The 17,270-nt window shown below is 41.0% G+C and overlaps 1 protein-coding gene across 1 annotated transcript; it reads right to left on the reverse strand.

The window, feature by feature from the left end:
* Nucleotides 1–566: 566 nt before the first annotated feature.
* Nucleotides 567–16,005, reverse strand: spef1.L (sperm flagellar 1 L homeolog). The gene is made up of 7 exons (XM_018227328.2): nucleotides 15,541–16,005; nucleotides 13,105–13,216; nucleotides 12,213–12,369; nucleotides 8,371–8,413; nucleotides 7,585–7,645; nucleotides 2,423–2,528; nucleotides 567–996 (listed from the first exon to the last, which is right to left on the reverse strand). The coding sequence occupies exons 1-7, from the start codon at nucleotides 15,647–15,649 to the stop codon at nucleotides 895–897; spliced, it is 690 nt and encodes a 229-aa protein (XP_018082817.1). The 5' UTR covers nucleotides 15,650–16,005; the 3' UTR covers nucleotides 567–894.
* Nucleotides 16,006–17,270: the final 1,265 nt, after the last annotated feature.

Consider the following 17,270-nt stretch of genomic DNA (forward strand, 5'->3'; position numbering starts at 1 on the left):
GCAGCAATGATCCAGGACTTCAAACTTGTCACAGGGGGTCACCATCTTGGAAAGTGTCTGTGACACTCACATGCTCAGTGGGCTCTGATTGGCTGTTGAGAAGCTAAGCTTAGGGCTCGTCACTAATTATCCAGCAGAAAATGAGCTTCCCTGGCTGTAATATAAGCTGATGCTACAGGTTTGCTGATTATTCAATTCTGATGCTAATTGTACTGGTTTCTGTGCTGCCATGTAGTAATTATGTGTATTAATTACTAATCAGCCTTATATTGTGACATTTCTATTCTATGTGTACTGTATATTGTGAGTGGGTCCCTAAGCTCAGTAAGTGACAGCAGCACAGAGCATGTGCAGTGAATCAGCAGAAAAGAAGATGGGGAGCTACTGGGGCATCTTTGGAGACACAGATCTTTACTGCTAAAGGGCTGTGGTTGCCTTGGGCTGGTACAGAAGCACAAAACATCATGTACAACATTTCTACCAACTTCTTTAGTTAGGCTTTAGTTCTCCTTTGACTGTACATGTATCCTTTAATATCTTGGAATTCAAAAAAATATATATTGAATGTACATTGAACAGCACCCTCATCAATTTTACATTACACTTATTTTTAAGGTTTACTTATCCTTTAATAACCTACTCTGGGGCCACAGCCTTTCTGCACTGCCAGTCGTGCTGCATTCTTTGCTGGAGTCTCAGAGAAAGGGGCAGTTGGGGAAATGGTTACACAAAGAGCTGACTGACTACTAGATGTTGTTTTAGTGTATAACTGTCCTTTGGTATATACAACCCTATATATATATATATACACATATAAAACCTTAAATAAGCAGCACGGCAAACATATCCCCATATATAATGATATAAAAAGGAAATAAACTTATATAAATGTGATCATTTCTTCTCCAGTTCTTGCAGTCGCCGGGTCAGATCATCAATCCGGACGTTCTTCAACTGAAGGAGCTGCTCCAGTCGCCGCAACTTTGCCTGCAGAATCTGAGAGGAAGGGACAACATTCAGTTACAGCTTCCCAGATTTATGGAGGATTCTATTCTGTGGAGGAACTAGCAGGGCAAGGGGTGCAACTCGGATTTTGGCCAGACTTCTGGTTTTCCAGGTACAGAAATCACAGGTATTATAAAAGTATAAAAAAAATATAAAGGCACAGGAAAAAGTATAAATGAATGATATTAAAAGATGATATATTGGAGAAACGGGTGATATTTTTTCTGAAATGTAAAGTCCACAATCGGCAATATATTTTCAAGGTCAGTGCATATAAAAATAAAGACTTTTTTCAATTACTTTCCATTATTTATTTTTTTTACTGTTGTTCCAATATCTAAGTTTAAAGGGATACTGTCATGGGAAAACATGTTTTTTCCAAAACACATCAGTTAATAGTGCTGCTGAAATCCATTTCTCAGAAGAGTAAACAGACTTTTTTATATTCAATTTTGAAATCTGACATGGGGCTAGACTGATTGTCAGTTTCCCAGGTGCCCCCAGTCATGTGATTTGTGCCTGCACTTTAGGATGGAACTGCTTTCTGGCAGGCTGTTGTTTCTCCTACTCAATGTAACTGAATGTGTCGCGGTGGGACCTGGATTTTACTATTGAGTGCTGTTCTTAGATCTACCAGGCAGCTGTTATCTTGTGTTAGGGAGCTGTTATCTGGTTACCTTCCCATTGTTCTTTTGTTAGGCTGCTGGGGGGAAAGGGAGGGGGTGATATCACTCCAACTTGCAGTACAGCAGTAAAGAGTGACTGAAGTTTATCAGAGCACAAGTCACATGATTGGGGGCAGCTGGGAAACTAATAATATGTCTAGCCCCATGTCAGATTTCAAATTTAAATATAAAAAAAAATCTGTTTGCTCTTTTGAGAAATGGATTTCAGTGCAGAATTCTGCTGGAGCAGCAATATTAACTGATGTGTTTTGAAAAAAACATGTTTTCCCATGACAGTATCCCTTTAGAGTTGAATATTCCTGTCTCTGGTGTTTGAGTCTGGCAGCTCAGTAATTCAGGTTCAGATTCTGTTACAATTTTACAACATTGAGTTGATCCATTTCTCAGCAGCATCTCTGGAGTATCAGTAACTATTGTATCAATTCCAACAGCTGCCTGTAATGAAACCCAGAGATTCTGCTCAGCAGGGACAAAGATAACAAATGTATCAACTAAATGTATCAATTCAGAACAGTTTACAGGGTCGGCGACTCCCCCTCCCAGAGCTGCTTTAGAAGGTGAAAAATGACACTTTACACTTCAATATTAGAAAAAGACATGGATAATAGAAAGTAATTGGAAAAAGTGGTTATTTCTGGTGATCTATCTGAAACCAACTAGTTGTTTGAAGGTGAACATTGGTTGCCATTGGTCCTGCTCTCCATTGCTCTGTGTGACTGCAGAAGCCTCACCTCAATAGTCTCCTGGGATAAGATCAAGGCTTGTTCTTTCTCTGCCAGCTGGAAGCGCAGGGTGCTGTCGCCATTAGCTGCCTGGGTGTATCCTTGGTGTGTTTTACTGGGGGTGAAAAGGGAAGAATTTCTAGCATTCTGCTCTGCAGAGCAACACTGTTCTGACAGCAACATGAAAACTAAGCCCGATTAAAGTGGACCTGTCACCCAGACACAAAAATCTGTATAATAAAAGTCCTTTTCAAATTAAACATGAAATCCAATTTCTATTTTTTATTAAAGCATTCATAGCTGTTGTAAATTCATTTAAACATCTCCGCTGTCAATCAAATATTGTCTGCCCCTCCTCTAAGCCTTAGACAATTACTTTCACTTTCCATTCAGCACTTCCTACATGTCACTGCTCTCCCCACATTCCCCCCGTTCTCTTCACCATTTAATTGTGTAACCAGGACATGGGGATGGACATCAGGTCCCCCATTCTGGTGCACAAATTCTGAGATGATACAAGACTTGTCTTAATAACAGTGTCCACAAAATGGCTGCTGCCTGCTTGTTATAATTTTGAAATCCCAGACTGATGGAAACAAGATTCAAATAATTTATACAGTGTAATTAAAGTTCATTTTGCTTGACTAATGTGATAAAATAGGATTTGGAATAATTTCTTTGGGTAACGGGTCCACTTTAACAACAGGTCTTTGGGGGACCCAACTTCTTTTCCCACCTCCTTTTAGAGCAGCTTTCTCTAACATGAAAGTGAATTATTTAGGGGAACTATTGTGAAAATGAAAATTTTTCATCATACTGAAATAAGAAACTTTCAAATAACTGATTCCAGCACAAACAAAATCTAACAAAATAACTGCCTTTTGCACAAATTCTGCATGTAGAGAGACATGATGTCTGGTGAGTTTAATAGAGTGAGCTCTAATACATCTTCTAGGCAAAAGGAGCCCCCCTATAAGATATATTGGATCTAACCGTCAGTGAATATCTGACACCCAACTGCTGCATGAAGAGAGAATGAAGAGAAACAGATGCTGAGAGAATATTTTATTAGTTGTATGTAGAACGTTTCTTATTTCAGTAGGCTGAAGCTTATATTAAATTTTTATTTCTGTGATAGTTCCCCTTTAATATACTATATAACCCATATCAACCAACCAGCAGTTCACTTTTACACTTTCTGAGCAGTCTGCATAAATACAGCAATGATCTGATTGGTTGCTATGGGTTACAGGCCCTGCAGTACCCTGTTTTAGTAGAGTAATGTGCTGCAGGGAGACTGCAGTTCTGCATTTCATTTACCGCGTATTCCTGCCGGTTCCAAGTCCCTGACCTTTATTTAAATGTCACTATATTTACATCCCCCCCGGCTGCATTCTATTCCCCACTTGCCCTGCAGCGCTCACGTGCCAGGAGTTCTGTTGTGCAGATTCCACAGAGACAACGATCAAGGGGCCTGCGTTATATTTGTATCTGAGGACACACTGACTTTGTGGTTTGGCCTCCACCCTGGCCATGAGCACCTGGTTAGCTGTAGATTAGATTAAACACAGCAGTGTATGCTGGGAGTTGTAGTTCTGCAACAGATCAGGAGCTGTGAGATGTCTGTGTAATAATACACTCAATAGCTATACCCACTAATATTAGACAGGATCTAACAGCATTACAGCAGATTTGCTGGCAGGATATGTAATTGTTCTGAAAGGGGATATATATATAAAAAACAAATTTAGCTGTCTCTCCAAATACAGCTCAGTATAATGGCATAACCTGCATATATAACATATTAAATTGATTCTGTCATGATTTTTATGGTGTAGTTTTTACTTCTAAATCACACAGTTTACACTGCAAATAATTCACTGTACAATATAAAATGTCATTCCTGAACCAGCAAGTGTATTTAGTTGTAATATTGGTGTGTAGGTGCATCTCAGCTCATTTTGCCTGGTCATGTGATTTCAGAAAGAGCCAGCACTTTAGGATGGAACTGCTTTCTGGCAGGCTGTTGTTTCTCCTACTAAATGTAACTGAATGTGTCTCAGTGGGACCTGGATTTTACTATTGAGTGTTGTTCTACCAGGCAGCTGTTATCTTGTGTTGGGGAGCTGCTATCTGGTTACTTTCCCATTGGTCTGTTGTTAGGCTGCTGGGGGGAAAGGGAGGGGTGATATCACTCCAACTTGCAGTACAGCAGTATAGAGTGACTGAAGTTTATCACATGACTGGAGGCAACTGGGAAACTGACAATACGTCTAGTCCCATGTCAAATATCAAAATCAAATATTAAAAAATATGTTTGCTATTTTTACTTTACTAACACTCTAGCCTTTCTCAAAGAGTGGTAGCTAAAACGTTAGCTGTTTTTTTGCTGAATAAACACCACTTTCACTCTTCATAAGACCAGTGAGTGCATGCCTACTGTAGGATAATTATCCATTTGCTTGCTGATTGCACCCAGGCACTTTATATGCATTTTACGTGTTCTAGCAATTTCTTATATACATATATAAGTCCAGTAAGTACCCGCACTCCTACGTCAATATTCGTTTGTGGATGCTTGGTCAATTTTAGTTATATAATGCTTAAAGAGGGACCCGGACTCCAAAATCTCGTGTCACAGAATTTTTATTGATTCATCACTCGTGCATCGAGTGATGAATCAATAAAAATTCCGTAACTCAAGATTTTGCAGTGTGGGTCCCTCTATATGCATTATATATATATATATATATATATATATATATATATATATATATACAGTAGTAAAAGGGTATATACACACATACACACACACACAAAATGCAGGGATTGACAGCATTCCAAGGAAATACATCAAGTCAATAATTCAAATGAAAGTGGAGATTTATTGGTGATCCTCCAAGGATCACCAATTTCATTTGAATTATTGACTTGATGTATTTCCTTGGAGTGCTGTCAATCCCTGCATTTTGTCTACATACTTCTCAGACTAGCACCCGGGTTTCTGCATACTAATGGTTGTGCATTCCATTCTGTTTGATATATATATATATAGACAAACACAAGAGTCCTCTGCACTCAACCCATTATCAATATATTTAAGACAGAGACATTTTGTGCTACTGCTACTGAAAAATGCCTTACCCTTTAAACAACACAGGGATTGTTTGTCCATATATTGCAATATATTTAAGCTGAACAACTACGTCACACTCATCCCATATCTGGCCAGTCCTATGCCAGCTATAGTCAGGTGATCCCACTGGTGTCTAATAAAAGGGCAGCCAAGTTTGGGAGTTTTACTTTGAAAGCAGCAAGTAAGTTGCAGGTAAAACTTAGTCCCTTTGTAAAATGTATAATTAAGCAATAGAATTCTTAATGAATCAGATGAAAATTGAGCGTAGGACTGGCCAGATATGGGATGACTTTGACGTAGTTGTTCAGCTTAAATATATTGCAATATAGTGAAACTCCTAATTTCCCTCCCTGCCCCTAATTTGCATATGTAAATTAGGATTTGATTCATCTGAATCCTGCTGAAAAAGACCGAATCCTGGATTTGGTGCATCCCTAGTTTATTTATATAGATAGACACACACACACACTATACAGAGAGAGAGAGAGAGAGAGAGAGAGAGAGAGAGAGAGAGAGAGAGAGAGAGAGAGAGATGAAGAAGCTCGCACTCACAGGGCTTATCAAATCAAAAAATGGTGTTTATTCAGTAATGAAAACAACTAACGTTTCGGCTTGCACTTTGAGAAAGGCTTGAGTGCAAGCCGAAACGTTAGTTGTTTTCATTACTGAATAAACACCATTTTTTGATTTGATAAGCCCTGTGAGTGCGAGCTTCTTCATCTCTCTACTTAATTTTTGGGCTTTTTGCACCCAGGCAGCTATGACTTTTTGACGTGTTGTGCCGGCTTCCAGATTACCTTATATATATATATAGAAAAAGGAAAGAAGAAGCTCGCACTCACAGGACTTATCAAGTCAAAAAAGGTGTTTATTTGGATCAAATAAACACCTTTTTTGACTTGATGAGTCCTGTGAGTGCGAGCTTCTTCTTTCCTTTACCTAATTTTTGGGCTTTTTGCACCCAGGCAACTTTGACCTTTAGACGTGTAGTGCCGGCTTTCAGACCACCGTGTATATATATATATATATATATATATATATATATATATATATATATATATATATATATATATATATATATATATATATATACTCAAAGGTCTTCTGATGAAAAAGAAAAATGTGTTTATTTCAACGTTTCGGCTGAGGACGGCTCGCGTGTAAGAGCCGAAATGTTGAAATAAACACATTTTTCTTTTTCATCAGAAGACCGATGAGTGCGGACTTTGTTGTTGCTTAATACTTATTTTGTTTGTACCAGCACCTAGGCAGTTACAGGTGATCTGTGTGCACCAGGCCAGTGGTTGTGTATATATATAGTGAATAAAGTACCCCCTCTTGTAAAATATAAGGATATTATAAGTTACAGAGGAGTTTCATGACCATATAAAAACATGAGGCCGAAGTTCATGGAACTCCGAGGTGCCGTCTAATATCCTCATATTTTGCAACAGGGGGTACTTTATTTATTATAATACACAAGTTTTAGTGAGTCATGTGACAGAAATGACATCAGAACTTACCGTTTATAACTGATGACATCAGAACTCACCGTTTATAAGGATATCATTTATAAGATATTCATGACTTTTGTGTATTATATATATATATAGATACATCTGAGCAGGAAGTCATTCAGCTATTGTAACACTAGATGGTGCTGTTCTGTTGCATTGGGTATAAGATAGACCCAACGGGGATTATATACATAAATAATTTGTATAGTGCTTGAAGCTCCAAATTGTAAATTTTTTGAGGGTTTAACTTACCCAATGCATTGGGGGATCCAGGTGCTCACACCTTAAGCCTTCAGCTCAGGAAGACACTGTGACAGAATATCAAATGAAAAAGGTTGGCACAAACTGGATCACTCTCCACGATGTACTTAAAAAATGTATTTATTTAGAACAACAACATCCCAAATGCCTTACGCGTTTCGTGCCTTTTGGGCACTTAATCATAGGCTAGACCCAACAGGGACCAATTTGTCCGTCTCTCCCGTAACTGACACGTCTCGTGGAACCAACCCACTCACCTTGCTGGATCAGCCTTGGCACCTTGTCTCGGGCTGAGTTCTGTGCCATTGCTTTTATACCCTGTGTGACGTGAAAGGAAAATGTTAGATAATATCCAGAATATATTACATTATGTCTGTACATGGAACTCTATGATTTAACTATGGATTGTGGTATCAAGCCTGTAATTCTGCGTCGCTCTCATGCCAATCAGATTGACAAGGCCGTTTATTATTATTATTATTAAATAATCGATCTGTGCCAGTTTCTGCTCACTGTGCTCTTTACGGAAGCTTCTATGTGTATCCTACTTACACGCAGCTCTTTATATTGGCTTAAAAGGACTAAAACCTTATGTATTTATTGATTTATTTATTACTGATGTAACATGGCACAGATCATGGCTGACTGAGAGGCAGACAATCATTCCTGTGTCACAGTATTGGGGAACCTGGGCTGTTCCTGCCGTTATATAATCAAGAGCCGTTTATTAGAGGAAACATGGAGTGTGAATAAAATAAAATATTCCTATATCAGCTCCCTGCCCAGTCAGAGGGTAATGAGATGGGCACATAGGGAATGAGTAACCCCAGATTTACCCTGAGACAGAGGGCCAGGCGAGTGGTAATTACTGGTATGTAATTAATTGTAAATTAGCTGAGGATTGGGCATATGGAAGTGAATCCCTGGCATTGCTCCTATAACTGTGATTTACTATAAGAATAAATAAATAAACACAACACCTCCAATTCTGCCAAAAGTACTTAGAAGTTCATAGTCGATACATATACGTTGAGTAAATTTACCTTTATCGGAGTGAGTGTTTGTATTATTGTGTGGCACTTGCTCCTGGGTACAAGACAAGAACAAAAAGGTTTAGAGAAGGAAAGAATTATCTACTGTAATAATCACCCTTGTGTCTGTGCTGCACATTCACTGGCACTTGTACTCACACGTATAACTGTATTTGTGTGAGAACAGGATTTAAATCTTTTTCCCTGAACTAAGAATGTTCCTGCTGAATTGTGCTTAGTACAGAGGAATACCTATGCTGCATAGTTTTATGGGATCTCTCTGTACAGACTATGAGCAAACTTAGGGACTGTTCCTGCTGAATTGTGCTTAGTACAGGGAATACCTATGCTGCCATAGTTATTATATCTCTCTGTACAGACTATGAGCAAACTTAGGGACTGTTCCTGCTGAATTGTGCTTAGTACAGGGAATACCTATGCTGCCATAGTTTTATGGGATCTCTCTGTACAGACTATGAGCAAACTTAGGGACTGTTCCTGCTGAATTGTGCTTAGTACAGGGAATACCAATGCTGCCATAGTTTTATGGGATCTCTCTGTACAGACTATGAACAAACTTAGGGACTGTTCCTGCTGAATTGTGCTTAGTACAGGGAATACCTATGCTGCCGTAGTTTTATGGGATCTCTCCGTACAGACTATGAGCAAACTTAGGGGACTGTTCCTGCTGAATTGTGCTTAGTACAGGGGAATACCTATGCTGCCATAGTTTTATGGGATCTCTCTGTACAGACTATGAGCAAACTTAGGGACTGTTCCTGCTGAATTGTGCTTAGTACAGGGAATACCAATGCTGCCATAGTTTTATGGGATCTCTCTGTACAGACTATGAACAAACTTAGGGACTGTTCCTGCTGAATTGTGCTTAGTACAGGGAATACCTATGCTGCCGTAGTTTTATGGGATCTCTCCGTACAGACTATGAGCAAACTTAGGGGACTGTTCCTGCTGAATTGTGCTTAGTACAGGGGAATACCTATGCTGCCATAGTTTTATGGGATCTCTCTGTACAGACTATGAGCAAACTTAGGGACTGTTCCTGCTGAATTGTGCTTAGTACAGTCAGGGCCGCCATCAGGGGGGGACAGGGGGGACAAGCGTACCGGGCCCGGGCATGAAGGGGGGCCCGGCAGCGCTGCATTTTTTTGAAGATCCGGGCCCCCCTTACGAGTGCCCGAGCCGTACGTCTTGCCTCTTCAGTGCCGAATGCGGAAGTGCCGAAAAGCCGAAGCCGATGCGACGAAAAGACCCGAAGTCACGGAAAAAGCCGAAGTCCCGAAGTCACGAAGCGCCGAAAAGACCCGAAGTCACGAAAACAGCCGAAGCCGAAGTCCTGAAGCGGTGAAAAGACCCGAAGTCACGAAAGGAGGCGAAGTTGAAGTACTGAAGCCATGAGTTCAATTCTACTGAACACCAGTTTGTGTTTTTTTTTTTTTTTTAATCCCCTGGCCACCAATGTATTATTTTAATATTCTATAGGCCCCTGCCACCAATCTTTTTTTTAAAACTTTTGTTTTTGGGGCCCCAATTTTTTTTTTAACTCGTAAGGGGCCCCTTGCCACCAGTTTTTTTTTTTTTCAAAAAAAAATTATTTTTTTTTTTAATTTTTTTTGGGGCCCCAATTTGTTTTTAACTTGTAAGGGGGCCCCTGCCACCATTTTTTTTTTTTTTTCAAAAAAATTTTTTTTTCTCCAAATTTTTTTTTTGGGGCCCCAATTTGTTTTTAACTTATAAGGGGGCCCCTGCCGCCAATGTTTTTTTTCAAAAAAAAATTAATTTTTTTTCAAAATTTTTTTTGGGGCCCCAATTTGTTTTTAACTTATAAGGGGGCCCCTGCCGCCAATGTTTTTTTTTTTTTCAAAAAAAAATAAATTTTTTTTCAAATTTTTTTTTGGGGCCCCAATTTGTTTTTAACTTAGAAGGGGGCCCCTGCCACCAATGTTTGTTTATTTTTTAGTTTTTTTTACATTTTTTTTTGTTGGGGCCCCAAGTTTTTTTTAACAGGGGGCCCCTGCCACCAATGTTTTTAAAAAAAAAAAAATTTTAATTTTTTTTTTTTGGGGCCCCAATTTTTTTTATAAGGGGGCCCTGACCATCAATAGCTTTTTACAACTTGTGTGGGGGGGGGGTTACTTTTTTAGCGCTGATGTCTGTGTGGTCTTTTAACTGCGATGTGGGCGGGATATGGGGCGGAGCTTGGTCGTCAGTGTGGGCGGGGCCCAGGGGGCCCCAAAAATTTTGTTGTACGGGGCCCCGTGATTTCTAATGGCGGCCCTGAGTACAGGGAATACCTATGCTGCCATAGTTTTATGGGATCTCTCTGTACAGTCTACGAACAAACTTAGGGACTGTTCCTGCTGAATTGTGCTTAGTACAGGGAATACCTATGCTGCCGTAGTTTTATGGGATCTCTCTGTACAGACTATGAGCAAACTTAGGGGACTGTTCCTGCTGAATTGTGCTTAGTACAGGGAATACCTATGCTGCCATAGTTTTATGGGATCTCTCTGTACAGACTATGAGCAAACTTAGGGGACTGTTCCTGCTGAATTGTGCTTAGTACAGGGGAATACCTATGCTGCCATAGTTTTATGGGATCTCTCTGTACAGACTATGAGCAAAATTAGGGACTGTTCCTGCTGAATTGTGCTTAGTACAGAGGAATACCTATACTGTTATAGTTTTATGGGATCTCTCTGTACAGACTATGAGCAAACTTAGGGACTGTTCCTGCTGAATTGTGCTTAGTACAGGGGAATACCTATGCTGCCATCGTTTTATGGGATCTCTCTGTACAGACTATGAGCAAACTTAAGGACTGTTCCTGCTGAATTGTGCTTAGTACAGGGAATACCTATACTGCCATAGTTTTATGGGATCTCTCTGTACAGTCTACAAACAAACTTAGGGACTGTTCCTGCTGAATTGTGCTTAGTACAGGGAATACCTATGCTGCCATAGTTTTATGGGATCTCTCTGTACAGACTGAGCAAACTTAGGGGCTGTTCCTGCTGAATTGTGCTTAGTACAGAGGAATACCTATGCTGCCATAGTTTTATGGGATCTCTCCGTACAGACTATGAGCAAACTTAGGGACTGTTCTTGCTGAATTGTGCTTAGTACAGGGAATACCTATGCTGCCATAGTTTTATGGGATCTCTCTGTACAGACTATGAGCAAACTTAGGGACTGTTCTTGCTGAATTGTGCTTAGTACAGGGAATACCTATGCTGCCATAGTTTTATGGGATCTCTCTGTACAGTCTACGAACAAACTTAGGGACTGTTCCTGCTGAATTGTGCTTAGTACAGGGGATACCTATGCTGCCATCGTTTTACGGTATCTCTCTGTACAGACTATGAGCAAACACAACCCAATAAAGTGCCATACCCCTAATAACCATGTGTCTTTGGTCACTAGTCGGCACCCCCTGCTGAGGGAATTATAATAAAATAGGAGGGCAATGGGAGGAGATGAATTCCAGCCAATTATCTACAAGGAGTTTGTATGCTCTTTCCCATGTTCACATGGGTTCCTCTCGATTCTCTGATTTCCTTCGCACACGCTACAAACATACAAGTAGGTTAATTGGCTCCTGATAAAACTGATCCTGGTGTCTGCAGATGTGATAGGGACATGATTAGAATGTAAGCTCCACTGGTGCAGGGGCTGATGGGAATGATGTATAATCTGTATAATGAGCTATGGAACATGTTGCTGCTGTACAAATAAAGGATAATAGAAGTCCTTGCATGAAATGAAATGAGAGCAGACATAGTGCTGATGAACTGCAGCTCCCAATACAGACAGACGGGGGCCCCGCTGTGCATTACCTGAGATAAATCAGCTGAAATGTGATTTAGTCTCTGTTTCTCCTCGATCTTCTGCCGCAAGGTAATCAGCACCAGCTCCACCACCCCCGGGGAGCACTGGACAATCTTACGGATCACGTCATCAGGAACAGAGAAGCTGAGCTTGCTGAGAACTTTCCTGTTGGGGGGGACAATCTAAATTATATTCCGACATACACGCTCACGTATAAACGCTCAACCCACCCCCCAATTCCATTTCACTAGCAGCCGCTGACTTCTCCCCTGCCTCGAGGGAACTGCAGGACAAACAGCAAACGAGATAAAGGGTTTTGCATTCAAACGCAACTCTAATCAACTCTAATGAACCCCCAAAACTGTAGCAGGAGTTTAACAAGCATAGAGGTTCCCCAGGGAAATATTTGGGGGTTCTGAACACTCTGTCTAATGGCCAGCTAGAGGGTGTCAGGTCAGAGATCCGTGATGCCTCTGTTTGCTGCGAATCGGGTCTAGTAACCCATAGCAACCAATACGATTTTTGCTTTTAAACAATTAACCAGTAAATGCTGGCGGTTGATTGGCTTACTAAACGTATTTGATCATCCCGTAAATGTTGCAGCACAAGATATAAGCTGGATGTTCCATACACAGGGGCATTTAGTTGGCACTTGGTTCTGTTACCATCTCAGTGTGTAAATGCTCTGATTGGCTGATATCCGTTGAGGTTTTATCTGTGGATATTCTAAGGCTGTGATTGGCTACAGGGTTGTTTATAAAAGCTCCATAGTGTATTTTTATCTGTAACCAATAGAAAGTATTATCCCATTCCAGGCTAAACATCAATATCGAGATTAAAAGGCAGAGCAGATGTCATTCCCTGAGTTATCCAGCAGGTGGGGCTGCAGGAGACACTTACCTGTTCAGTATAGTCCAGTTGCTGAGTTTCTGACTGATAGAATTGGCCGGCACGTAGTTGTGCATTTCCACAAGCTTTGGGAAATAAAACTTCACCAGCTCAGCCGCCAGCACTGCGAGGAAACACGGGCACGGGTCATGTGATTATCTGCATCTGGCGTGTATATATAATGTGGAGTGTTCCCCTTTAATTCACAAGTGTTTGGTGCAAATAAAATAATCCTCACTGTTTGTGCATCTGGACATGTGAGACGTGCATTGAACAGGGGGGTGCTATTTGCTGCTAGTCTGATAGGAAACTCATTAAACCCACAACCTAGCTTTGTGCCTAGGTACGTACAGGGGACAGGCTGGATTAATTTATTAAGGGGTCAGGTTCCTGTCTGACCATGGGAAAGAGAGCAGCCCAGGAGCAGGAAATACAGAGAATCAGAGCTCTGTACTGGGTCAGTACTGGGGAGGAGGGGCTGGATTAGGTTCCTCAGGGGGCTACTCATCATAATGGGTCCCAGTTTAATCTTAAATAGATTTACCCTTTAATTGCAAATATATATATATAAAAATAAGAAGTGGCCCCTCACTAGCTCTGTTCTACCTGCTGCTGTGCTGTTAATACATTTCCCATACAGATTCATTGCCAGGATCCTGCTGTACACCCCACATACACACAAGCAATACATAATGAATCGCTGGAGACAGGCCTGTTATCAGATATACTATATACTCCATCAGCAGCCAAGGGAAGATGAGTCTGTGTTTCTGATCAGCCTGGAAATGATTTACTACCCATCATGGGATGTTTAGAAACAAAGAATTTAATTGCCAGCGTCTTTCTGAAAGTTAATGTTTTTTTCAACTTCCCCTTTAAAGGGAACTGGAACAAAACATAAAGGGAACATAAACCTGACTTACAAACATGCAATAAATGCTGCTTACACTGCGTCTCCCCTGTGTCTGGGGGCTTCATATAACAGGGATGTAAATCAGCGACTAGACGTTAATAATCTATATGTGTAGTGATGCCTTCCATAAATCAGCCCTGTCTGCTTCACTTGTGGCCTATAGAGTGCAGCAAGAAGATGCCCGAGCACCCAGGCCTCTATGAGACGATAAGTACTGCCTGCTTAACCCTTACTGATCAACCGAGTCTAGCATTGGTGCCCACAGTGGGTTAATATTTGCATTACACACAGGCCAGGAGAATCTTCCTGATTGCTATGGGCCCCATCCATCCAGAGCTGCCCAATTGCCTGTATTATAATCTGACACTTTCAGGGACACATTATGGATTCCTAGGACAGACTGAGGGGCAATAAGGGGGCAATAAGCTCTCAGAGGTTCAGTTCTTGCTCACAGACCCCCAGATAGATAGATAGAGCACAACAATAATATACAGCGTGTAACATTCCCACAAGGTGTGGCAATATTTGCGCACTCACACTTGTGTTGTAGGAGTGTCACTGGCCGACAGCTACTAAGTGTGTCGCCCCAGCTGTGTATATATAACATAACTCACAACACTTCGGAAATAGAAAATATTTGTGGCCACACACCTATTTACCATGTTCATTACACAAAATTTGGCAGGTTGAAAGTTTGAACACATTTCTGTGGTTTTTATGTGTTATTAGAGTTTTGCTAAATTGCCTGAATTGCCCTTTAAGCTGCAAGTGACAGTTTCCCCAAGAGACCTGCTGATCTTGAATTGTTACAATCGTTTCGTTGCTTATCTTAATTTGTTACACATGTATCGAAGTGCAACTGCCACATATTCTGGGCTCTGCCAAGAGGCAATTAAGTTAGAAACTTTGTATCTTTTTCTGGCTGTTCAGTGCAGGAGATCAAAGTGAAAGTCAGGACATTTCAGTAACATTCTGGGACTGAGGGCTGAGCTGTTAAAACTGGGCCTGTCCCACGAAAAACAGGACAGTTGGGAGGTATGAGATAGAAGTGCTTCCCTTCCAAAAATTTCCTAATTCCCCCCCACACCCACAAATGATGAACCCAAGTAAGTGTGTGTAAGGGATGCTGGGATTTGTAGTGAACTAATAGACACAGTGAGTAGTAATTACTACTCCATATGGAAATTAGGGACAGGAAGGAAAAAAAGTAGAAAAAAATTTTTTTGCTTCCTTTTTTTGTGCCAAAAAGTTAAGTGATTTTCCCTTCCTGAACCTAATTTGCATATGCAAATTAGGATTCAGTTCGACCAGGCACAAAGATTCTGCTGAATGCGAATCCTGCTGAAAAAGACCAAATCCAGGATTCAGGGCATCCCTAGTAGTAACCCACGGCAACCAATCAGATCTCTGCTTTCATTTTCTCGCTCGCATTAGACTGATCAAAACAAATTGCTGATTGGCCGCTGATAACCCTGCAGCACATTACCCACAATCCCTTTGTGCCTAGATGCATAAAATTCCAGAACCGCACTCACCGCCGTCACTGAAATCCCTGGCGATGTTCCTTTTGGGTCTGGATAATGGAATCTTGTCCACCCAAGAATACAGCTCCTGCAGGGCCTCCTCTTCAAACTCCACCGCCATTTTGTGACTTGTGAATCCCCGATATACAGTGTGTGTCCTGTTCGATTAGGAATAAACACAGTTGTGTGTGTGTATGTGTAGTTTGTAGGCAAATTCCCTTTATCCTATCAAGTTACATCCCCAGCAAGCTCCTTCATTCACATCCCCTGCTGCCAGCATCCATGTTGTTTAGGGTAGCCATAGCAACAGCTGTGCCAGGACTCCAGGAAGTGGAAGCTTGGAATTGTGGGAGATGTAGTTCTAGCCTGTTACATGACACACTGAAGTGATCCTGAATTATTTATCCTCTCCCTCCTGCCATGGAGAATTCAGTTATTAGCCCCTGTCAGAAAGCCTTGGGGGTCTCTATAATTCCATGTTATGTTTGTGTGTTTCCCTCCCAGGCTCCTCAGTGCAGTCATGTGTCACAGTATATGAATCCCGTGTGTGAGGAGAAATTCCAGCTAAAACACGGAGAGGAGAAAAACATTCCTCTGAATTGGAATTAGTCAATAAATTGAAAGAGTTATCAGCCGCTGTGTGTTTATACAAATGGGAGGGAACTTTGTTTATTTATAAAATTCTTGTTACATAACGCACGACTAGGGTTGCCACCAGGCCGCTACTTTACTGGCCTGGCCGCTAAAAATGATGGTGGATCCCAATAAAGATAAATATATAGGAAGGTCTGTATTTTTTTCCAGAAAAGGTGAAACCCTACACACAACTATAAAACAAAACAATATACAATCTTCTGTACAAAAACTAAATGCACTAAATATACAAACCATATAGTTAATAAGCAAATGATTTCTCCCCCTAAACCTCCCCTATCATTAACTGAGAGACTCCCTGTTACATTTAACTATATTTAATTAGTTGCCCCTTTAGGTTTCTTTGGTGATTTTGGGGCCTTTGAGGATTTAACAAAATATTCATCCAATCCTTCCTCAAATCTCTTTACCTGAAACTCCTTGGGAATCACTTTCGTCCTCCAGAAACACCAGCCCCCCTCCCTCTGAAATTCCCTGCTCTCCCATTTCTTTACTTTTAGGATTGCCACCTTTTCCCGCTGGGAATGATGTCATGGGGGTGGTGACGGTGGGCAGAGCTATGATATGCATTGCCCAATCGCGCGTCAGTCTTAAGCTGGCCATAGATGTAAAGATTTTTAAAAGATCCAATTGTTTATCTCGAAATGATGGGTTAAATGTACGATGTGTCCATGAACTAAAAAGAACATTTCAGGCAATATTGCCAGGAAAACAAAGGGGAACTGCCTGATTGCCCAGCAAACATAGATAGATTGCACTGGGACTGATAACGATTTTTTAACCTGGCCGATCAATTCTCTGACAGATGTCGGACGAAAAATCGTAAGATGTACGATCGTTCGAATCCCACTAACTTCACGATAATTTGCCGAATTGGTCGGACTTCACTAAAATCCGTCGTTCTGCAAGAAAAATCTTTGCGTCTATGGGGACTTCCAGGGAATCCTGCCCGGTTTTCCAAATTAGGAGAACCCGGCAGGCAGTTTTGACCTGGACAGGTGGCAATTTCATTATCTTCCCCTGATCCTCTATGATGGGCTTTTTCTCCCACATGCTGATTTTGCAGAAAAACAAGGGATTCAACTGCA

Source organism: Xenopus laevis, chromosome 1L (assembly GCF_017654675.1).
Source record: "Xenopus laevis strain J_2021 chromosome 1L, Xenopus_laevis_v10.1, whole genome shotgun sequence".
Taxonomy (NCBI): domain Eukaryota; kingdom Metazoa; phylum Chordata; class Amphibia; order Anura; family Pipidae; genus Xenopus; species Xenopus laevis.